Here is a 23,137-nt window from a genome sequence, read left to right as displayed (position 1 = left end):
CATATTAGGCTATCTGTCCATCTAGAATATCCACTTATAGCCTTTATTACATGTGTTATTTTGGTCCATTGAATCCAACTTTAAAAATATACAATCAAGTTGGCATTAGTTTTGAGCACAAGATTCAAATGATTAGTTGAGGGATTCATCTTTGCTAGTGTTGGAGAGTCGATTTATATAACATTCACAATTAGAGGCTGAATTTCTTGTTGACATCTAAAGGGAAAAAGAGCATGCTGAGGGTTTCTTGGTGCATGCATGAAATGGTGGTTTTACAATGAGCATGTCTTTCCTTCTACTCTTCTAAGACCTGGCACAACCTGGTGTGTTGATGTTGCTTCATTTGTAGCAATACTGGGGATCTCCCTGAATTTCTTTTATTTGTTACGGTGGTTGGCTTTGGATTTTGCATGTGTGAATCTATCATTAATTAACAAAGAGGCAATTGTTTAGTGACTGATACAGCAGTGCACTTACCCATTCTGCTCCAATAATGGTTTTTTAGAAGAAAAAAAAAGGAAATGAGCTGCACTTCCCCTTGCACTTAATGCAGATAATCATTCATTCATTTGGTGAAAGATTTCTTCAATGTTGATGTATTTGCTTTCCTTCTTGGTGCTGTGCAGTTGGAATGTTCACCTTTTCCGGGCTTCTGATGTCAACTCATTATGATTCACGTTTGGAACTCTGCCTCATTCAAAACATTTGTAACACAATCCTTATTCTGATGTAGGTTTTGGAGAAAGGATCAGACAGTATTACAGTTCATGCTCTAGGAGTCCTCACAGCTATAATGAATAACTCACCCTCTGCTAAGGTAAGGCATCTTTGTGGTCAAATCATACCTCCCTAATACTTCTTTACATGTATTTTAAAGCTTTATTACATATGATACAACCTACAATCCCAGATAAAGTTAGATCCTGATGAGGAAAGCTGGTTTCCGTTCATTTAAGAACTCTCATTGTATTCCCTTGTATGGAAGTGTGCCAACTAGTTATCCCCTGAGGGGCAGCTTTCACCAGCCTATTTCTGCCTCATTTCCCCACAGGAGGTTTTCAAGGAGAGGATTGGTTACTCGCAGCTGTTTGATGTGCTGAAGAGCCAAGGTCAACCCACCAAGAGGCTTCTGCAGGAGCTGATGAACATGGTAAAGCACACAGCACTCATTATCCCCACTGAGAGACAGTAGATGCCAATTAGCTGTTATGGATGACCATGTTCTTATTTAAAGTTCACCTATTATGCAAAATTCACTTTTTCATGTCTTTTATACATAAACATGTGTCCCCTCTGCGTTAAGAGATTCTGAAAGTATCAGGAAAAAAGATTCTCTCTCTTTTTGTCCTGATGAGCTGATCAGATTTTGGCCACTTTATGATGTCATAAGGTTTTTTTGAGTTGTGTAACCATTAGCCAAATAACCGACCTAGGTAACACCCCCCACCTTATTACCTGAATCTCCTCCTAGAGCAGGGTTCCCAACCTTTTTCCCCGAGAGCCCCCCCAAAGTACTCCTGTTGGAAGTTGCGCCCCCCCCACACACACAGCCACACACACACAAGGGGGGGGGGGGAGAACAGACAAGGCAACAGCGGTAATTCAAGTTTAAAAGTCGCAAAATGCTACAACTACTGTCTCAAACTGGATGAATGTGAAGCATTTTGTTAAAGGAGGATGAAAGCGTAATTAAGGAGCACTATTGGAGTGACTTTGATGGTAATTGGACTCAGGCGCGCCCCCCAGGTTGGGAACCTCTGTCCTAGAGCACCATTGTGTTTTTTTTAACCAAATATCTCACAGAGGGGCGTGGGGAGTGGCATCTTATTTTCATCTAAAGTAACAGACACAGAATCAGCACTTTTGAAACAGGGCTGAAACAGAGGGGATTATGGGATGCTACAATGCACGATCTGTTTGGTATTTGGAGGCAAACACTTCAGACACCTGTTTTGAGCTATAATATATTGATGAAAAAGAGTATAATAGGGGACCTTTAAATGAAGTTGTTATTGATAATGTGACCACATATCATCTTCATTCTCTGTCTTCACTCTTTTTTTCCAGGCAGTGGAGGGTGAGCATGCCCACGCCCATCACCTTGGCATCAGTAACGACCAGCCTTTGCTGCTGCTCCTGCAGTGGCTCCCTGACCTGTCACGTCAGAGGGACCTGCAGCTGCTGGTGGCCCAGTGGCTGGCCACCGTCTGCGGCGGCTCCCTATCCTGCCGCACCGTGGCTGTCGAGGCGGGCATGGTGTGGGCTCTGCTGCAGGTGCTCTCACAGCCCCAGAATCTGGACAGGCAGTGTGCAGACGCCCTGCTGGGCCTCCTGCAGGACCTGGGCTCCCTGTGTCTGAGACCTGAGGAGCTGAAGGGCCTGCTCAGACTGCTCAGAGTGGATCAGGACAATGGCGCGGTCGTGGGGAAGGTGCACCCCTACTGCTCTCGCGTCATCCAAGTGCTCTCGGCCATAGCGGCCAGAGAAGGCCAGGACAGTGCCTTGCAATACTTTGACCTCACGCCCCCCATGGCTGGCATCATGGTGCCCACAGTCCAACGCTGGCCAGGCAGCGGGTTTGCCTTTCACGCCTGGCTCTGCCTCAACATGGAATTCCCGTGTCATTCAGAGTCCTCTAATCACCGCAAACCTCGTGCAAACTCTGTCACAGGGGTTCAGTATGACATGGGAAAAGGACCCCGCAGGAAGCAGCTCTACAGGTAAAGAGAAGTTAAAGTGCGTGCTTTTATAAATAAGATGTCTACGTTGCACAATTTTTGACCGAAAGTATTGTTTTAAAGTTTCTTCACAGCAAGTGGAACGGGGCTGGAGGCCTTCTTCTCCATAGAGGGAGTGCTGGTGGTGGCTGTCTGCACTAAGAAAGACTACATGGCTGTCACGCTGCCAGAGTACCCACTATCAGACTCATGCTGGGTGAGTTTGGACACACATAGTACAGTAAGGATATTAGCCAACATGTGTCCTTTTTTAGCCTGTCCCAAATAAAAATACATTTGATCAAGGAGAAAATAACAAATCATTTTCTAAAAGGTGCTGTCTTGGCCCGTAACCTTGAAGAATAATCACTAAGAAATAGAAAAGTGCACCTCTTGAATGAGCTGGAGAGGTCTATCATTAGGTTAAATGAAAGCTGTCAACTGTCTGGAGACTATGTTGCTCCTTTAGTTTCTCAATACATAAATGTACCTAATTTAATCATCATCACCACAGCATTCAGTGGCTATAGTCCACATCCCAGGCCGTCGTCCGTTCGGTCAGAACCTGGTCACCATCTACATCGACGGAGAGCAGCGTAAAACTGCTCCGCTTCGCTTTCCATCTTTCAGTGAGGTAACTGATACTACTATCTAAATGATCCTGGCAATGGACCTAATATTACTAAACAGTTCCCCTCTATTAATCTGACGTCCTATTTTTCTCCCCCAACTTGCCACCTGAAGCCTTTTACTTCCTGCTGCATCGGATCTGCGGGCAACCGGACCACCACCACCACCACCACCACCACCTCCCCTAACCTGCCCATGTCCTCGTCTTCTAACCCATCGACGCCGGAGTTTTCCTTCCCCCCCCATGGACCCTCCCTTATCCGTTCCCAGTCCTTCCCAGCTACCTTTGCAGGGGGTCGCTGGGGGTCTTTGAGAGAGACCGCAGTGCACACCATCCCAGCAGGACTGCAGGACACAGAGTGGGGAACCCCCACGTCTCTGGATGGGCTCCTGGGCACCGCGTTCATCTGCCACGAGGCTCTGCAGCCGGCACAGACCAGAGCTCTGCACGCTGCAGGTATGTCACACTGTGCAACAATGGAAATGTTGTTGTAAGCATTTTACACCTTCAAAATGTTACGTTTTCAGATCTTAGCTCTTCCAGAGTTCACCAAACAATCTAATGTAAAGAAAACCAATACTAAAGTAAATCACAGAATTCATCATAGGATTCTTATTTTCATGCATACCAAACAACGTTTGCATATTTTATGACCTACATTTGTTTTTGCTCCACATCACAGGCCCGAATCACGTGTCCTTATTCAAAGCGGAGGGAGAGTTATCTGATCTCAACAGCAAACTTCTTCTGTACTACACTCCACAGGTGATCCATTGAACCATTTATAACACTGCTTGTATTATGTGAATTATAAGCAACGCCAGTAAAATATACTTGTTTGCATGCAACTGTTTGTTTTTTGCAGGCCTTCAAGAGCCAGATATGTCTGGATCTGTCGCCCAATCACCTATATGATGGCAGGCTCACAGGACACAGTGTAGTGAACTGGGACATCAAGGTTAGATGTGACACAATTAAATAGAGAGTGAGAAGTGAATCAAGAGAGTGAGAAGTGAAATATCAGTCATGACCTGTCTCCATGTTGTTTTTGCTTTCTTGTTTCCCTTTTGGATGGTCAATTCAATTTCTAATTTAAAGTGGACCTATCATGCTATATTTGAATAATAAAGTGTAGGACCATACCTATATAAGGCATATTTATACTTTTTATTTTTCAAAATACCAAACGGATCATGCATTTTAGCCATTCCTCATTTCGCTCAATTTAACACTGTCTTTGCATGGGCTGGTTCTGTGAGAACAGAACCATCTACATGTACTACAGCGTCTCCATTGCTTTCTAATGGCAATGTCCGTGGCTGTCTCCTCCTGATTGGTGGAGTTGGCCCAATAGCCGTAGCGCCACTTCTGTGACGACATAGAAGTGTTCAAATCTGCATCAGTCTGTATCAGATCTGTTGCAGCCCCTTTTTAAGAGATTTGGGTATGGAGGAAAATAGAGAGGGTTGTGTTTTCTGACACTTGCTGAGTTCCCTGGAACACAGGGGACACATATTTATGTATAAAAGACATACAAAAGTGCATTTGGCATGATAGGTCACCTTTAAAAAGAACTTATGTGGAAGTTCTTTTTCCCTTGCAGGATGTTGTAAATGTGATGGGAGGTGTAGGGGTTTTGCTGCCTCTGCTGGAGCAGGTATGTGAAACAGAGCAGGTTAACAGCGGCAGTCAGGAGATCTCAGACCTGCTGGGACCAGAGCTCACCTCCAGAGGCCCCGCTTCCATGCTGCTGCCACTCAACAAGTCCCCAGGTCAGCTCATGTTTAGCTTAGATATTTAAACCTAGATTTTTCTTCATGAAAGGGTCAGTTCACCTAAAAATGAAGAGGCAGGAACATTGTTTCTGGAAGGAAATGTCAGGGTGTTCATTTCAATTTTTGAATACTGTGAGCATCGAATACCATTTACCCTCACTGTAGTAGGATGGATGCTGAAATATTAGACTTAAGTATCTCATAACCTTAGCAAATCAAATAACAATTTCCACTTGTACAGTATGGACATGTGGGAAGTCAGAAAACGCTTTATGTTCAACCTAAAGTATTGTGAATTTTAAGGCTTACTATGTTGTTGTTCCTGGTTATTTCTGTTCACTAATCCTAGGCTAAATGATAAATATGATTTTCCGTGTAGTGAAGATCATGTGTAATGGCAGTGAGTCAGCGTCTATACACTGTTCATAGTGCAGGAACAAACAGGATGTGAAAGACAGATAAGAGGCGTATACTATAATATACAACACACAAACATAGAACAGATTGTGAAATCAATGCTTACAGGTTAAATGTCATAATCAGCATGAGGTATAACATTCGCAAGTGGAGATCCAGTTCAGTGGCCAAATGCACCTTATTCTGCAAGAAGTCTAACATGAGATATATGAATCAGTTGCAAAAGTAAGGGAAATACCATAACCACAACTCATGCTGAGATATGCAGATGTCAACAAAGTGCTTGGTAATGCAGAAATATGACTGTGGGAGATACAGGAAACCATAAATGTTGATTTGCCCCATTTTTTGTCTCTCAGAGGGCAGACTACAGAGAAACAGCATTGCCGCCTTCCTGCTGATGGTGAAAAACCTGATTCTTCATCACCCTGTCAATCAGGAGTGCCTCCTGCAGTGCCACGGGCCGAGCATAATAGGAGCCATGCTCAGCAAAGTAAGCACCCTGTTCTTGGTTTTGCTCCAGCAAGTGGGAGTTGATTGCAAAAAGAGCTGATTAGCATCTGAAAGTGAATATTTGACCTTTTTTCTATTGTATTGCTGCGGTATAATTGCTGTATAATGAATGGGTATTGTGTTGAAACCATTGGTTCTATGAGATTCACAGTATCACATGCTTGTGTGGGGAAATGAATGCAGAGTTCGCCAGATTGCAATTGCTCTTTCACTGAGCACAAAAGCATAGCTATCAAATCTGTGGCTTGAAATATTTTTGTTGAAAGCTAGGGAAATTAATGTAGATTAAATCTAAATTAAAATCAAAGACTTTCAAACGACTCTGTGGATCTCTTGCAAGGCAAACTCGGCAAATGTGCTTTTTGCTGGTGATATAAACAGTGAATATCACCTTGTTTATTAATATAAGGAACTAAGGACAATGCTGTGTATATATAAGGATCAAGGTAATGAGTTGTTGAGCTCTTGAGATGCAATAATAATTATTCAGTTTATACTATTAAGGAATGTTTGTTTTATTGATGATGTTCAGAAGTTTCAATTTCCACACAGTGGTAATAGATCTATAAGGGTGGCAGCCAATAAGGTGTTGTGTTGGTGCAGCACAGACACAGCTTCTGTCTGACAGGATATGCTGAAATACATGCTGTTAAGGTGGAGCATCCTGTAAGGAAGCTGTTTCCCAATAATCTCAAGTGGGTTGCCACGTTTCACAGTGGCAAAGACATGAACACTGACAGAACACAAACACTTGTACTATCCATGCACTCGACTCCCATTTCAGCAGAATCAAGTGTTTCCAAAAATAGAGAGTCCATAAACCCTTGTTCAAAAATAACCATCTTTAACACAAATCCCCTCTCCTCTTTGCTTCCTCTGCTACAGGTTCCTGGCAGTATGATGGACATGAACGTTTTATTGGCCTGCCAGCTGCTGCTGGACCAGGTTTTCAACGAGGGGAACAGCCCACTTCTACAGCAGCTCTACCAGCACCTGCTCTTTGATTTCCGCATCTGGACTAAAAGCCATTTTACCGTTTGTCTGGGTAAGGCACAAGCAGTCCTCATGTTGCGAGTAATGCCCCTGTGAACCTTTTCATGTGTCTTAAGCTAGCCTGAAAGGAGTAAAAGCAGGCTAAAAGCAGGGAGAGCAGAGGTAGAACACATTAAGGTTTCTAGTTCAGGCTGTGGTGAGGACTCAAAGTGAATCTGTGCCTGAAGCCTCGCTTTGGTTCCTTTTTTTTAATGAATGCACTTCTTCAGTACAACCTCTTGTATAGGTTTGACATTTCTAAATGTCAAATTGGAGAGAAATGACAAAAGTCTTATTTTTCTTCCAAAGCCCACGTGCAGTACATGGTGTCTGTGCTTAACAAAGGGAAGCAGCGAATGAAGAGGAAGTACGGAGTCCAATATATTCTGGAAACAATTCGCACATACTACAGGTGAACCTTTGACATGCACTTAAATAAATTCAACACATGGTTTCAAGATACAATGAGATGTCCACCAAAATATATTTTTAAAGGTTAAAAGTACGTCTAAATATACTTTTTCATATTCAACCATATTTCTTTTCACATGAATGCAGACTGAGATCATTGATTTATTTATTTTTGCTCGTAGTGTGGAGAAAGATGGCAGCCCTCTGTCCGATGAAAAGCAGACGATTCAAACGTCTCTCTTCGCCTTGCTGAAAGACTTTCTAAAGTCTCCGACTCAAAAGGAGCTTCACACTGTCCTCGCCTACATTGTGTCTGTCGGAGAGGAGAAGCAGGTATGTTCTATTTCTGTGTTTCCTTCTGGAGTTTACTTTGTTATCTTCTGACCTTTTCAATTTGATATTTCACTTCCAATGAACTCTCCCTGATCATCCAGCTGATATATCCTCATGTTTTGACATCTATGTACTTACAAACTCCTTATGTGACCACTTCAAATGTTACCCTCCCTAAATCCATATTTCTTGGTGTTTTATCCTCCTCTTTGACCCTTTCCTCATGAATGTCTCCTCTTCATCAGGTGGTGAGGGCCTTGGACGTGCTCTACGAGCTGTTGCGGAGCAGCCCCCCCCAGGAGCAGGTGCAGACCGTGCTGCTGGAGTGGGGGGTGGAGCAGCTGTACTGCTTGCTGCTCACTCCAAGTTTCGGAGACGAGGCCAGAGAGAGGGTCTTCAGGGTGAGAAACACTGACCTAACCTCTTCTTAAAATACTTCAGTTTATCACTTGGCAGATGTGTTGCCTTTTACTGCAAGCTCCCATGTGATCTATGGTTAGAACTGAAGTAACAACCACTGTTGTACAATTTCCCCTTCCATGTTGCAGGTTTTATACAAAATCCTTAAAAGCGAGCGAGTTTCTGAGCGAAACAAGCAGCGCATCAAGCTCAAGGATTTTGGATATCTTGGCCTGGTTTGTTTCATGGATACGATTCCCGTCACCATGACTACTGTGCGGTGTCTGTACGAGCAGGTCCTTGCTACAGGTAACGTCAAAGCAGCTCAGTGCCCTGTGGTCGAGTGAGCTAGAAATGGTTGATAAAAGAGACGTCTTTAAATGCTAGAGCTACTGAACATTTGATTTGAAAGTATTTTTCAGTAACATTAAAAAAACTGTCACGAAAAAATATCCTAATTAAAAAAAAAAAAACGAAAGGGTTTAATTCATAAACATAGTAGTTGTATTGACAGTTGTTTTTCTCTGGTCACAGAATCTGTATTACCATAAAAGCTTTCATCAGTTCTGATTCTCAAGATTGTATTTGTTGAATTAATTTACACTTTATTTCCATAAGTTCATAATTAAATCCATTTATTATTTTCCTGAAAAGGACAATAACATTTTTCTTGATTTTCCCATTATATAATAAACTAAATTAAATAGTTATTTTAGAGGATCTGGGTTGTGCAGGAAACTTTCAAGAAACAGGGAACAGCAACCCTGTAGGTTTTCCCTTTTAAACCATGGTACCATGATATAATTAAACGATGCAACGATGAAAAATCTCAAATATCTTGATAAGTATCACTCGGTAATAAGTGAGTTTATGAAGGATCCCAACACTTATAGTAGGAAGCTGATTTAAAAAAAAGTATTTTCTATGTTTTAATGTAAGTTAATTAAATGTTCTGCTGCCCCACAGATGCAACCCCGAACTTCAGAGACCTCCTGGCTGTCGTCTGTCTCTCCCACCGAGCTGAGCTCACTGTTCGCTTAGACGTCTGCCGCAAGGTCAGTCTTCTCTCTTTTAATTTATACACTTTCAAACTGTCATCGTCATCTTTTGAGTGCAAAAGTAACATCGAGCACAACCATGCTCTTCGTAATAAAAACAATCTCTTCCTCTGTTCCTCTCTGTTAACCCCCCAGATCTTTCATCTGATCTACTCCAATGAGGATTATGTGAAGCAGCTTGCTAAGCAGCCGGGCTGGCAGGATGTTTTCACCAAGCTGTATGTGAAAGAATCCTATGAGTCACACGCTGCCAGCATCGCAGGATCCAGCAACCAGACCTCCTTCGAGCCCAACTTCCGGCCTCCGCTGAACAGGGGGCAATCTCTGGTCATCGAGGACGCTCACCCGGAGATGTTCCTGAACTACCGCACCTCGCAGGACATCGGGGATGAGGAGGAGGAGGAGGAGGAGGAAGAGGAAGAGGAAGAGGAAGAGGAGGAGGATGAGGATGAAAGTGGTCAGCGAGACATCTCTGAGGGATTCTCGGATTTATCCCAGTCTCCTCCGAGTGGAGGAACGCTTAAAAACTTCACCGGCTCCCTTCATTTTAAGTCTTTTGATTCAGTGGACCAGGTGAGCCACTCGTCCTCCATCTCCAATGCCGTTGATATCACCTCCTCTCGCCCTGATGACGAAGGGAGAGACTACCAGCCGCTTTCCCCCTTTGGTACCCCCTTTGATTTGGATCTGGGGGGCATGGGAGATAACGGCACACACACTCCTGCGGGCAGCCTGACAAACACACCGTCTCCTCTAGAGAACTGCAAACTTTTCCCACCTGCCAGACCCAGGAAGAGCTCCAGTCTTTCCAACGTGCTGGATGACACCAGCTATGGGACAGACCCTCCAACTGGAGACACCATCTCAAATACGTCCAACCCACAGGTAGCTCCCTTAGCGCAGATGTTATGGATATCAAACCTATTATTTGTCATTTTTATGAGCATTTATTGTCTTTGATCTCTTTCTAAGGATTTTGAGTGTTGTTTGCATTTCAGCAGACCCCCGAAGAGGAGCTGTGCAACCTGCTGACCAACATCGTGTTCTCGGTGCTGTGGAGCCGCAGCGGGCCTGAGGCGTCGGAGGATGTGGTTTGGAGAGAGAGAGGACAGGTGTTTTCTGTTCTCACCAAACTGGGTTCCTCCTGCCAACTGGTGCGCCCTCCTGATGACATCAAACGCAGGTCAGTGACGCTGAATTCAAATGTACTGCCACTCACAAACACATTGGAATGGCAGTCTCACAATGGAAAGATACAGTGAACCACGCCTCTGGCTGTGTCACCTTTTAGTGTAATTATCCAGACATATTGTTTTATCACACACTGGGGCTATTAGCTCATCCTGTTTTCCACTTTTGTTCCAGTCTGCTGGAGATGATGCTGGAGTCGTCTCTGTCAGACCTGAGGGAGGCTCAGGGCGTGACCCTGCCTTTCTGTCCCAGCCTGGTTCGTCTCCTCAGGCTGCTGCAGGACTTCCTGTTTGCTGAGGGTACAGACAACCACACCCTGTGGAGTGAAAAGGTATATCACACACCCAACATAACATCGTCTTACCTAATTAGCAAGAGAGCCTATCTTCAAAACAGTTGAACTATTCCTTTGATTTGTTTTGTTGTGTCTGGAGGTGAATGGTAAAACCTTCACCGCTTTGGGAATCCTTTGTACAGCATTAATTAGACAGAAAGGTTGTGGGACTTCACTTTGCAGTACTGAGTCTGACATTAGGAGTATTCCATACATACTCAACACAAGTGGAATTTAGATTACTGATGAACTACACTTTTCAGTCCAGTCAGATCTGGTGGCGTTCACTTTGTGCAAAACAATAAATGGTGTGTCTTCCAAGAAATGTTGTAATTTGCCATTAGTATTGTGATAACAAGATATCATAATTTATACAGGTGAAATAAAATACAATGACATGCTTTTCCGGTTATTACCCGTCCCCTTGTGTTATGTAGCTTTTTATGCATGTAAACGGTCTGCAGAGTCACAAACCCTCAAAGTACACCCTGTAGCGAATAAAACTCTAACACGGAAAAGACCTGTCTATGCTGCCTCAGAACGCCTCGTTGGAGATTTTTCTTTTTCCATTTTTGTCTTCCTGAGTACAGTGACGTAACGATACCCAGGTCCAAATGGACCAATCCGCGGAGCTCCTCACACACACAGACTCAGCCTTATCTTTTCTCAGCCGCGGCTCCACGGATCTCCGCACGCACACACACCTGGCTGTGAGTGTGTGTGTGTGCTCAGGCTGAGTTCTGCAGTGTCTCGCTGTCTCGCAGACCCCACGCAGCAACCAGGAAACGACACCAGTAATCTAGCTCACACTGTCCGCTCCTCGAGCCTCATAGGGCGGAGCAGAGAGCCCCGCAACGTCCCGCCAACAAGGCACCCAGACCCCACGCAGCATTCTCATCTGTTTGTCATTACTGGTGTCATTTTCTGGTTGCTAACAAACGCCATTGTAACACATAAACACTGATGTTCAGCTGTAACGGTGGTTGACTAATCAGAACAGAGTGGGCGAGCTGACCAATCAGAGCACAGTGGGCTCATACGGGGGGGGGGGGGGCAGAAGCTCCAACAAGCCGTTTAGGACAGAGAGTGAATACACATACTATACAGAGATGCTGTATGAGAATCTGAGTTTGGAACATTGAACAATGTAAATCTGTTCTAGTAGACCTCAACAATGGAATTATGATCAGTAGAAATGGCCATGTCATGGGACCTTTAACACACACAATACATTTTGGAACTACATTGTCAGGACGTGATGATGTGAATTTTGTTGGTTATATTGACTAAGTAAAACAAATATTAGAAATTATTTCAATGTAGACTTGAGAGGCTTAAGTAATACGTTAAACACAAAGCATGGGCAGCTGGGTGTGGTTGTCGGTTACTATGTTTGAATGTTCCTGAATTGTCTTGTTGGAGGGTGGGGAGTCACGGATGGGTGTAGGTAGCATCTGAATCACCTTTTTTATTGTAGGTTATAGTGTAGTGAATGACTTTAGGTTATCCTACAGTAGATGCTGCAAGGTGTGGAAACAGGTCTATCCTTTATCCCTTTGTTGAAGGTTATTGTTGTGTTGTTGCAGATATTTGAGGGGGTGGTGAACCTGCTGGACAAGTTGCAGGCCTGGCACAGCACCCCCGGCAGCCCCGGGAACACCGAACTGAAGGAAATGGCCCAGATCGGCCTGCGTATCATCACCGGATACATCCAGCAGCAGCACTCGCAGGTCAGCTGCAGCCACAACATGTCCTGTCCATCACCCAGACAGCATGTCAAACTTTAAAATGATTTCACAATATTTAACAACCCAAACACCTGTGCGCTTTGACTTGGCAGGAAATACATTTAAAGGGGTGTACAGTGTTTATTTAACTGTAGTGCACTCAGATAAGACCATTTTAGAAATACCAGGCCTTCTATGGGTTTCTTTTCAAAGACATTGCCGTCATTCCTCTTAGGGAGTGTTCTGTACGAAAGGGCCGCTTCTCTTAGAGTTATGGCTGATAGAGGATTGTGGGATTGAGTAAGCATCAAAAATGAACTGACCATAAGACTTTCCATCACATACTGCTGGTTCATCTTCAAAGTAGCTCGACCCCCAACTTTTACCATTGGTCACAGTATCAAGTTTGAAAATAAATTAACTTTATTGCACCTTGACATATGTACTGTAGTTCTCTTGGAACTAAAACAAGCCTGGACCTACTCAAGTTGTCTTATTACACAAATGAAACTCAAATAAAAATAAAAATGGCTTTGTTAATGTCAATGGTGGAAGGTAATTAAGTAGCCTACAAATACAAGTACTGTACAATTATTAGGTTTATTTCGGATATATGATACTTCATATTTCTTCCTTTCAGAGGGATGTATTGCAATTTCTTCATCAGCTTGTAAAATGTGTAAAAGATTGAACCAAACATATTGATTGTTTTTCTTTAAGCCCATTTCGCTGATTATCCGTACATAATATAGAACCTTTAGATTTACTGGAGTATTTTTAAAATGTGGTTTTGATACTTTTACCCAAATCTGCATACTCCCGAACCACTGCTTAAATCCTTTTTTGAGTCCCATGGGAGCTCACCTGGTAAAGGGCAACAATGTATTAAGAGCTTACAACACAAAGGAACCTTTCTGCATATCATCCCTTTTCTTTCCCTCGTTACTATCCATCTTCGACTTCACTAAACACCAAAAAGGAAAAAAGTCTGTCTTAACAAAGATATTTTCCCCCATTAGATCTGAAAAACGAAGCTGTTACATATACATGTTTATTCATCATATGTTTTAATGAACTCTACAAAAGCATAGCAACTGATTGACCTGTTACTCCTTTTCAGGTGTGTGTGATGGCCTATGTGAAGCTCCACAGCCTTCTCCAGACCGTCCTGTGTCTGAGCTGGGAGGAGGTGTGCTTCCTGTTGGGGCAGCTGGGCGCCCCCCTGTGGCCAGGAGGGGTAATGGACGGCCCCAACTGTGGACATGCAGAGACTTACTCCCAGCTTGTGCCCATCGTGCGCACGCTGCTTGACCAGCACGCCGACCCCGACACTCTCAGTGGACTCCTGCCAAATCTGCCCGTCACTAACGGCAGCACCACCTTTGCTGAGGACCTGAAGACTTACTGCCACACTCCTGAGTGGCAGGAGTTTTACCAGCAGCAGGTCAGAGGTTTTTCTATGTGATTTTAAAAATAGATGTCATTTATCTTTTGTTTAGAGAGTCTAGAGAGCCTCTTCTCCAGTCTTTGGTATGACTGAGCAGATATAATCAAACATCCTCTCAGAGATACTGCTGGCTCTGTTCTTTGTCCCATTAGTGTACATTCAGGATTTTGTAACTCTGCCCCCAGTTCTGACCGGTTACCTCCCTGTGTGGGGTTGAGCAATCTAATCCAATTATTTAAAAACTGTTATCATAAGTTTAAAATGTAGAAAAACAACTCTAAACTCCCGATGGTTCTTTCTAGCTGACTTAATGTATTGTAAGCAGCTATCAGTGTATGCTCAAACTTGAAGCTGATGCCAGACACACTCACTGCGATCTTAGAGGAGGATTTATCATTGCACTGTGTGACAGTGAATGTTCATAAATCCGTTTTGTTTAGATTACTTTTGTATACAGATCCCGCAATACATTATCCAGAGTGGCATAACTTTGGCTGCCATGACAATTTTGCAACTAAGACCAGGCTGATATTAACAGTTTAGCCTATGTATCTGTTTTGAGTAAATGTATAGGGTAGTTCTAAGTGTATGTATGTTTATAACTCCATGCTTGTGAAGCGACAGGACAGTAAGAGGAAAGATCAACAGATAAGGTTGAAGTCCAGTAGCACAAATGATCTCCTAATTTAATAAATAGACACGGGGAAACAGTTGAAGTAGTTGGGAAGTGTATTTCCAGTCGTGTTTCTCATTTTTACAATGAGAATCATCCCGGTTGTATTACACTTATAAAAGTTTGTAAGAAAGCATACTTCTTTATAAGTCACCTTTATAAATCAAACAATAACTACTAACTAACCATATCTTGAAAATGCTTGGATTGTGGCTTAAGGGGAACTTAGAAGTGTACGTTTATCATCTACATTATGATTTGTAGGCATTCTCAAAGGCCCAAAATGTCGTTGGGCTTAACCTACCTATGTAATTCAAAGAGACAAGAACCTGGCAGGAAGAGACTCAAAATGACCACAAAGAAACAAACAATAACAAAATAGACTATAACACTAGAAACAACTGCAAATAGATAAATCAGCAAAAACGGGGGGAAAACCACAGGCAAAACAATTACTATAATTAGGACACAACTACAGAGAGACAGAAAAATACCACAAAGAGGCAGAAAGCCATGGAGGGATGTGTGATGACACAAAAATACATAAATCAACCAGAAAAAAATTGCTTGATGTTTAGATCTGTGTTTCTTGCTCCTATGTAGAATAAGTGAAGCATTATGCATATGTGTGCTATTCTATCTGAATGTGTGTGTTAATGTCCCCCTTCTGAACCCCCCTCTCCAGGTTCAGCCCACCATGGAGCTGTATGAGCTGGACAGGTTTGGGAGGAGCCATGACATCATGTCCAATTTCTGGAATTCCTGCTTCGATGACCTGATGAATACAGCCCAAAGACGGGACAAAGAGAGATCAGACAGCAAGTCCAAGTTTCAGGTTATAAAACTTTAAAGCTTCATGCAACAAACACTGACATTAACCAGCTAGCAGGGTTAAACCTTTCACATTACTGATCCTATATTTGTCCATGTCTGTTGGTAATCAGGAAGTGATCGTGGACCCCTGCCTGAAACGAGCAAAAAGTGAGAACAACAGGTACTTCAGTGTGCAGAAGCAGAGCTCCAGCCAGCAGGGGGTAGTGTGGCAGCACTGGAGAGCTCTGCGGAGGCTTCTGACCAGTGAGAGAGGAGCATGGGCCAACAAGTATGACATCCTCTCATTTTAACCTGTCCTTTTTCTTTTAATCCATTTGACCAATAATTACATGCAACTATATGAGAGGGAACGCTATTATCTGAAACAATACAGTCCGTTTTGTGTTTCTTGATCCCCAGAATGTCGTTCATTTTAATATTTCCTTTGCCTTTTTTTGCCAGAGTTCAACCAGTGGTGAAATTGAAATTGTCCAACGCAGAGACTTATTCAAAGATGCGTCTCAAGCTTGTGCCCAACTTCAACTATGATCCTCACAGTGAGGCCAGCGCCCTGAGGGACAACATGGGTATGTCACTGAGGTTAAACATATGCAAGCTGCTTTTTTGTCATGTAGGCAAAATGCACTAAAGACGTTTTTTGTGGTCTCCAGGAGCGGACAGCCCTCGTAGCTCTGACCTGCTCCCCTTGAATGTTGCAAAGGAAGCAAAAGTTAGTGACATGGAGGACGATCAGTTAGGAGACGAGGACGTTGTCTTCTTGGATAACAAGTGAGTCTTTCATTCCCATATATTTTTGTGCCAGTATCTGGGGCAATTCACAGAAGGATTGTTTTTTTTTGAAATGTCATTAAATATGTTATGATTTAAAATGTTTCTTTGCTGTCAGGGTGGAGGGAGAAGACGAGAGCCAGAAAGAAAAACTGGTTCTGTCTGAAGACTGTGAGCTTATCACCATCGTGGCGGTTGTTCCGGGTCGTTTGGAAGTAACCACGCACCATCTATACTTCTATGATGGCAACAGCGAGAAAGAAGAGACAGAAGAAGGTAAGAAAAGGTGTGATCACGGGCAACTCACCAAACTTTATTTACTGTACCCTGAATAATATCTGCTTCAATTAGGAATCGGGTTTGATTTTAAGAGACCTCTGTCTCAGCTGAGAGAAGTCCATCTGAGGCGCTACAACCTGCGACGATCTGCGCTGGAGCTCTTCTTCATCGACCAGTCTCACTACTTCATCAACTTCAGGAAGAAGGTGATGCACAGTTTCAATGTAATTCCTTCTGCGCTGATATCATCATTAAATGAATTACATTATTTCTATCTGCTTTTACAGGTACGAAACAAAGTGTACTCCAGGATTCTGGGTCTGCGGCCTCCCAACCTGTTTTACTTCGGCTCTCGCTCCCCCCAAGAGCTACTGAAGGCATCTGGGTTTACACAGGTCATTTTTAATTGAGTTCTCTTAATGGGGTGTTATTCTCATCTCATTTTTGCCTATTATGATGGACTTATGTTGGTGTTTTGAACAGAAATGGGTGTGCAGAGAAATCTCCAATTTCGAGTACCTGATGCAACTGAATACCATTTCTGGACGCACTTACAACGACCTTTCGCAGTATCCTGTGGTGAGTACACTGCATCTCCACTGTGCACTGCATATATTTACGTATATGTATATTTTATCCTAATCTTAGAATGGACTTCATGTTGCATTTGGGTGTTTTTCCTTTCTCTTCAGTTCCCCTGGATCTTGTGTGACTATACCTCTCCCATTCTGGATCTGGATGACCCGTCAGTTTTCAGAGATTTGTCCAAGCCCATTGGTGTGGTCAACTCTCGGCATGCACAGAATGTTAGAGAAAAGTAAGTGGTTATATAGTAATGGAATTTATGTTGGATTAAAAGGGTTAGCTAGTAGCTAACCGTGGATGCAACATAAGGAGCTAAAAATGCAAAATACTCAGTCTTCTATTCCTAAATCAATATGCATACTGTTTGTCACTAGGTATGAGAGCTTTGAGGACCCAACAGGCACCATCGACAAATTCCACTATGGCACACACTACTCTAATGCAGCAGGAGTCATGCACTACATGATCCGCATGGAGCCGTTCACAACTCTGCATATCCAGCTGCAGAGCGGCAGGTGTGGACGCTGGCTTGTACATTATACTTCAAGGGAAATCTGTTTTCTTTGCAGCTTCATGTTTTTAACTCCTGTTGTCGTTTAGGTTTGACTGTGCAGACCGACAGTTCCACTCGGTGCCAGCAGCCTGGCAGGCTCGCATGGAGAGTCCAGCTGACGTCAAAGAGCTCATCCCGGAGTTTTTCTACTTCCCAGAATTCCTGCAGAACCAGAATGGTGAGGAAGCAAATGAATCGGCTTTGTTTTGCTCTGAGATTTTGATGCAGATATTTGTTTAATGTCAGAACCTAATGCATCTTCATGGTTGTAGGCTTCGATCTGGGACAGTTGCAGATATCTCAGGATGCTGTGGCCGATGTTCTGCTGCCTCGCTGGGCCTCTTCCAGAGAAGACTTCATCAAGCAGCACAGGAAAGCCCTGGTGAGTCCACATAAACACTGTACAGAGTATTTAACCTAGCGATCAATGGCACATTTGTTTATTAACACACTATATTAAGACAACTATTCAAGATGACAATATTCAGAATCCTAAACTGTAGGAATGTGAGCACGTGTCCAGTCACCTCCATGAGTGGATCGACCTCATCTTTGGTTTCAAGCAGAGGGGGGAAGAGGCAGTAAACGCCCTCAATGTCTTCTACTACTGCACTTATGAGGGTAAGACATACTCTTTTGTTATAGAGATCAATGGAACCTTCTAGGCTTTTTACAATAATTTATTTCGACTGATTTCCCATAACACCCATCAGTCTTAATACACAAAATTGTTTATCTGTGAGCCTCACTTATTTCTTGTTTGGCTCTCCTGCAGGCGCTGTAGATCTGGATGCAATTGCCAATGAGACGGAGCGCAAGGCCCTTGAAGGCATCATCAGCAACTTTGGACAGACTCCCTGTCAGCTCCTGAAGGTACAACTCCCCCATTCATTCACAGCCTTGATTATCAACAAATGGCTTTTATGTTCCTGTTTCAAAACAGTTTTATATGACATTACCATCTCCCCGCAGGAGCCTCATCCTCCTCGTATGTCAGCTGAGAACGCAACCAGGCGGCAGGCCCGCCTGGACACTATACCCCTGAATATCTTTGAGCACCTTAACAAACTCCGACCATTTGTGGAAGTGAGTTTTGTCTCTTAAACAGTATTCCTCTAAATAAACAAACTATATTGTTTTTCCTTTTATTTAATAAAATGTGTGCCTATGTGTGCCTCAGGTGGTAAGCGATGGCTTTCCTCTGGTCCAGGCAGTGGTACCAAAGAGCCAGAATCGCCCCTTTATCATCCAAGGCTCAGATATGCTGGTAAGGATCAGTCCCCCACATGTAAAACTGAACACAGGCATATAAATACATTCATTTGAAACAGTTTCAGCATTTAGTATTATGGTTCTTTTTCTCTACAGGTGACTGTGAGTTCGAACGGGTTAATAGGGACACACAGCTGGCTGCCTTATGACAAAAACATCGCCAACTACTTCACCTTCACCAAGGACCCCACCATGACTAATCCCAAGTGAGTGCCCTCAGAAAACACACGCCCATGTGAAGCCTATGTTTTTGTGGTTGTGTGTTACATATCTGTTTACCAAACTCTGAGGAATCACATTAGCTGACTCTTAAACAAGCTTCTCCATACTTAGAAAAAAATGTTTTTGATGGATGTAAAAAATTTTCTCGGAAATCCTCAACCGACTTGTTGAAATGTGCTTTACCTCACAACATTAAAAGATGCATAAAACGTTCCTGACAGCTGGATTGAAGCATCACATCTGTCTGACTCTTTGTGGTGCTTCAAAGCCTTTTTTAATTCATGGAAATTTCCTTTAATGGGTCTTATGCTTCACCGACCTTGAACATAGATCACATAAAGGCAAAATAAATCAGTGTAAGAACTATTTCAACGCTGTGTTTCATGCAGGTTGTAATTTGCAGATGTTATGACAGTTTAATGCGCCCGTTATAAATCTCCTCCACGTTCAGCTCACTCTCGCTTCCTTTTTTCTTTCATCCCTGCTTTGTGGTGCAGGACGCAGCGATTCTTAAGCGGACCTTTCTCTCCGGGGGTGGAGATCAGCGCTCAGGTGCTGGTGGTGTCCAACGACGGCCGCCTGCTCTTCAGTGGAGGACACTGGGACTGCAGTCTCCGTGTCACCCAGCTGGGGAAGGGCAAGCTGGTGGGCAGGATTTGCCGGCACATTGGTGAGCTCATATACTAGTATTTTAATTTATATTATGCTTTGTTTCCAAATATGCTAAATATTTATTGGTATTTTTATATGTTCCTCAAAGACGTTGTTACTTGCTTGGCTCTGGATCTCTGTGGCATCTACCTCATTTCTGGTTCACGGGACACATCCTGTATAGTGTGGCAGGTTCTGCAGCAGGTAAATATTTACAAATCATCTCACATGTGAATGTTACCTGTGAATAATTTTGTTCTACAGTCAAAGTTGTGGCTCCACATATGAATCCTCCTTTTGTCTGTCCCTCAGGGGGGCTTCTCCAGCGGTCTGTCTCCTCGACCCGTGCAGGTCCTCTGTGGCCACGACCAGGAGGTCACCTGTGTGGCCATCAGCACTGAACTGGACATGGCTGTGTCAGGGTCGAAGGTCAGTGATATCACAATATATGAACATTTATAAGCTTAATAAAAAAATAAGGCCTTTAAAAGAAAAAAGAGGAAATAAATCCTATTGTCAACGCATGATTTGTATCATGACTCATCAATCAGGGGTTCATTTTGGTCCAAATGTTAATTTACTACAATGAAAGGAAAGTATTTTTTGATTGTTATAATAGTTGCAACATGTTCTGTTGATCAACCAATGGACTTAACTTTTGCACACTTTGGTAAATATAGATTTCAAAATATCAATTTCTATGTAATGCAATTATTTTTAAATGTTTATCTTGTACAGCTTGAGTTCTGTAGGTATTTACAAGTGTTGAAAATGCTTTTCAACATAAAAAAACATAATATGCTTAGAAATACTACTTGGATGTCCTCCAAGCAAACTTTGATGTGGCTCATTAGAAGTAAGAATGTAATCTGCACCAGCTACATGACATAAACCCCAAAACTTTATGAAGACACAGATGTTGCCATCTTATAGCCACCGGTTGTTCAAACTAAATTAATCAAACCACAGCTTTGGCTGATGCTGTCTTTTCTTCTTCCTATGTTCCTTACTGGTTAAACAGGTTAGATTAGAGAAGATATATGTACATGCAAGTCTGTTATGCCTAATAGTAATTTGAAGGGCTTTTAATTCTTCTATTAAGATTCTCTCTGTTGCCAGAAGTTGCAGCAGGACATTGCCAGGGCTCCAATAAACTAAGTCCATGTGGCTTTGGTTTGCATTTCTGAAACCAAAACAATGCACAGTGGAGTTTGCTTTGCATCTAAACTAAATCTAAATCATTGCTGTTCACTGTGTATCAGGATGGGACTGTGATAGTGCACACTGTCCGGCGAGGCCAGTTCCTGCGGACTCTGCGGCCCCCTGGAGAAAGCTGGGTCCCCGCACACATCTCTGAGCTCCAGGTGGGCATGGAGGGCCACATCGTGGTGCAGACCTCGCTGGAGGAGCGCTCTCATAGAAAGGTACTTTAATATCGTACAGAGCAAATACACACTCAAACAAGTTTCTCCAACTGTTTATTACCTCAATTAAAACCTGCTTATTCCTTCAGGGCAAGTACTCCATTCATGTTTACACAGTAAACGGCTGCCTGCTGTCCTCCTTCACCATGGAGGAGCAGGTGACTGCTCTCCACCTTGTGTCTGAACACATCATCGTGGGAACCGTGAAAGGCAGCCTGCACATACGAGATTTATGCAGGTAGAGCAACGTTTTAAGTAATTATAATGCTGCCAATTTACAGCTTGTATAATAACTTTACGTTTTTAAGTCTTCATTCTAACTCTGTTTGACAGTCTGGACGCGTCGGTTAGACCGCTGGCCTTGAAAGTTCCTGTGAGAAGTGTGTCTGTCACCAAAGAGTGCAGCCACATCCTTGTGGGACTGGAGGACGGGAAGTTAATTGTTGTGGGGGCAGGGAAGCCAGAGGAGGTGAGAAGCAAGACATCAAGTGATTGTTAGATGTGGGACTGGGTCGGCGGTGTGTGTTTGTGACTGTGTGAGGAGGAGGGGGGGGGGGGGGGGTAATCATATGCTAAGTGCTTGTTAAAAACCAGGTTTTTCAGATGATAATTGAGCGTCTTTGGTCTAACATCTCTGTTTTAGCCCTCAAGTAAAGATTAACATATTGACTCTCCTGTTCTCAGGTTCGCTCAGGGCAATTCCCCCGCATCTGGGGCTCCACACGTCGCATCTCTCAGGTGTCGGCAGGTGAAACTGAGTATAATCCCACTGGGAATGCTGGCAAATGAGATGAGCAATGGCGGAAGAACTCTGAGGACACCGAAGGCTGCTGATACCAACATGCTCACCAGACTCAACAAGGCTTTGTTCCCTTTACAAGCTGGGAGACTATCCTCCTCAGCCTCCGATCTCTCTGAGAGAGCAACTATACACTGTGCACTTTTTTGTATTCTTAATGGATTTTATATTTTATTGTGTATTTCTTTACATGTGTGTACTGTTTTTAATCTGCATCATTCCAAAGAGTGGCCTTTGTTTTTGTTGAAGAAGAAGAGCTTGGTGTTGGAGGTTGTGAACTGCATTTAAACAGCGAGTCATAATTCAGGGACGCGACTCACGCTGACTCACGTGCAGCCATCGGACATGGAGAGAAGTAACACTCTGTGGACTTTTTGTCAGAGGAACAGCTGTGATGTCTGCAGTTGAATGTCCCAAAGCGGCTGTTTTGGCAATGGCACCTTCTTAAAACTCCTGGAAACTTGAAAACTGCTGTAAATGTTGCTCGAGATTTCCACATTGCAATACTAGTAAATACCACAGGGGGATGGACTTTGAAGAAGAAAGACACATGGGTGACTGATCACTATAATAAACCAATGCTGTGTCATGATCAACATCAAGATTTGCAGATCCTTGCAGCAGCAGAAGATCCCCGCAATACCACGGTGTATAATCCTGGAGTTCTTTAGGCTCTAAGCGAAGTAAAACTGTTACAATTAAAGCAATAACTGCTTTAATGGTCAAGTATGTGATATAAATTCACCTTTTTGTCATGCCTGTGGAGCTTAGATGCAATGAAACTCGAGAGGATTGCCTCCTGTTGCCTTACACACACAATTAGATCTTAACAAATGTGGCTGGACTAGTTTTGTTACTTCTCTGTTTAGCACACGACTATGTCTCTGTTTTTACTCCATCTGAAAAGTGCCTTTTTTAGCTTGTGTCTTGAGCCATGTATAAACACTGAATTCTGATCATATAATGTAAGATCACTATATGTCTGAATGTTGCCCTGCTGTCCTGATTCAAACACACTGTACATGTCTGCTGTGAATCAGATGTGAGTAAGATGTTGCTAATGAACTCAGTAAACTCTTGGTCGGATGCACA

The 23,137-nt window shown here is 43.2% G+C and overlaps 1 protein-coding gene across 7 annotated transcripts in view; it reads left to right on the top strand.

The window, feature by feature from the left end:
- nbeal2 (neurobeachin-like 2) overlaps positions 1 to 23,137 on the top strand; it is a 34,987-nt gene extending 11,850 nt beyond the window's left edge. For 2 of the 7 annotated variants that reach the window (XM_079693456.1, XM_079693458.1), the window contains 45 exons: positions 734 to 817; positions 1,052 to 1,150; positions 2,068 to 2,720; positions 2,802 to 2,934; positions 3,232 to 3,351; positions 3,462 to 3,804; positions 4,031 to 4,113; positions 4,214 to 4,306; positions 4,952 to 5,120; positions 5,900 to 6,033; positions 6,939 to 7,098; positions 7,395 to 7,497; positions 7,679 to 7,829; positions 8,075 to 8,230; positions 8,378 to 8,537; positions 9,195 to 9,283; positions 9,422 to 10,171; positions 10,288 to 10,469; positions 10,652 to 10,808; positions 12,398 to 12,541; positions 13,659 to 13,982; positions 15,344 to 15,493; positions 15,603 to 15,760; positions 15,934 to 16,058; positions 16,143 to 16,260; positions 16,379 to 16,536; positions 16,612 to 16,745; positions 16,827 to 16,934; positions 17,023 to 17,118; positions 17,232 to 17,356; positions 17,499 to 17,639; positions 17,725 to 17,855; positions 17,950 to 18,059; positions 18,181 to 18,298; positions 18,453 to 18,550; positions 18,650 to 18,763; positions 18,858 to 18,944; positions 19,046 to 19,155; positions 19,669 to 19,841; positions 19,932 to 20,026; positions 20,135 to 20,251; positions 21,085 to 21,246; positions 21,336 to 21,484; positions 21,580 to 21,715; positions 21,931 to 23,137. In XM_079693456.1, the coding sequence (XP_079549582.1) occupies positions 734 to 817; positions 1,052 to 1,150; positions 2,068 to 2,720; positions 2,802 to 2,934; positions 3,232 to 3,351; positions 3,462 to 3,804; positions 4,031 to 4,113; positions 4,214 to 4,306; positions 4,952 to 5,120; positions 5,900 to 6,033; positions 6,939 to 7,098; positions 7,395 to 7,497; positions 7,679 to 7,829; positions 8,075 to 8,230; positions 8,378 to 8,537; positions 9,195 to 9,283; positions 9,422 to 10,171; positions 10,288 to 10,469; positions 10,652 to 10,808; positions 12,398 to 12,541; positions 13,659 to 13,982; positions 15,344 to 15,493; positions 15,603 to 15,760; positions 15,934 to 16,058; positions 16,143 to 16,260; positions 16,379 to 16,536; positions 16,612 to 16,745; positions 16,827 to 16,934; positions 17,023 to 17,118; positions 17,232 to 17,356; positions 17,499 to 17,639; positions 17,725 to 17,855; positions 17,950 to 18,059; positions 18,181 to 18,298; positions 18,453 to 18,550; positions 18,650 to 18,763; positions 18,858 to 18,944; positions 19,046 to 19,155; positions 19,669 to 19,841; positions 19,932 to 20,026; positions 20,135 to 20,251; positions 21,085 to 21,246; positions 21,336 to 21,484; positions 21,580 to 21,715; positions 21,931 to 22,035 (7,305 nt within the window). In that variant the 3' untranslated portion in view covers positions 22,036 to 23,137. Of the gene's footprint in view, positions 1 to 733; positions 818 to 1,051; positions 1,151 to 2,067; positions 2,721 to 2,801; positions 2,935 to 3,231; positions 3,352 to 3,461; positions 3,805 to 4,030; positions 4,114 to 4,213; positions 4,307 to 4,951; positions 5,121 to 5,899; positions 6,034 to 6,938; positions 7,099 to 7,394; positions 7,498 to 7,678; positions 7,830 to 8,074; positions 8,231 to 8,377; positions 8,538 to 9,194; positions 9,284 to 9,421; positions 10,172 to 10,284; positions 10,470 to 10,651; positions 10,809 to 12,397; positions 12,542 to 13,658; positions 13,983 to 15,343; positions 15,494 to 15,602; positions 15,761 to 15,933; positions 16,059 to 16,142; positions 16,261 to 16,378; positions 16,537 to 16,611; positions 16,935 to 17,022; positions 17,119 to 17,231; positions 17,357 to 17,498; positions 17,640 to 17,724; positions 17,856 to 17,949; positions 18,060 to 18,165; positions 18,300 to 18,452; positions 18,551 to 18,649; positions 18,764 to 18,857; positions 18,945 to 19,045; positions 19,156 to 19,668; positions 19,842 to 19,931; positions 20,027 to 20,134; positions 20,252 to 21,084; positions 21,247 to 21,335; positions 21,485 to 21,579; positions 21,716 to 21,930 lie in introns of those variants that run through there. The other 5 variants (XM_079693459.1, XM_079693455.1, XM_079693454.1 and 2 more) reach the window with 4 other exon arrangements.

The sequence above is a fragment of the Notothenia rossii genome (genome assembly GCF_949606895.1).
Source record: "Notothenia rossii genome assembly, chromosome: 7".
NCBI classification, from domain to species: Eukaryota; Metazoa; Chordata; class Actinopteri; order Perciformes; family Nototheniidae; genus Notothenia; species Notothenia rossii.
This window is presented reverse-complemented; position numbering and strand designations above follow the sequence as displayed.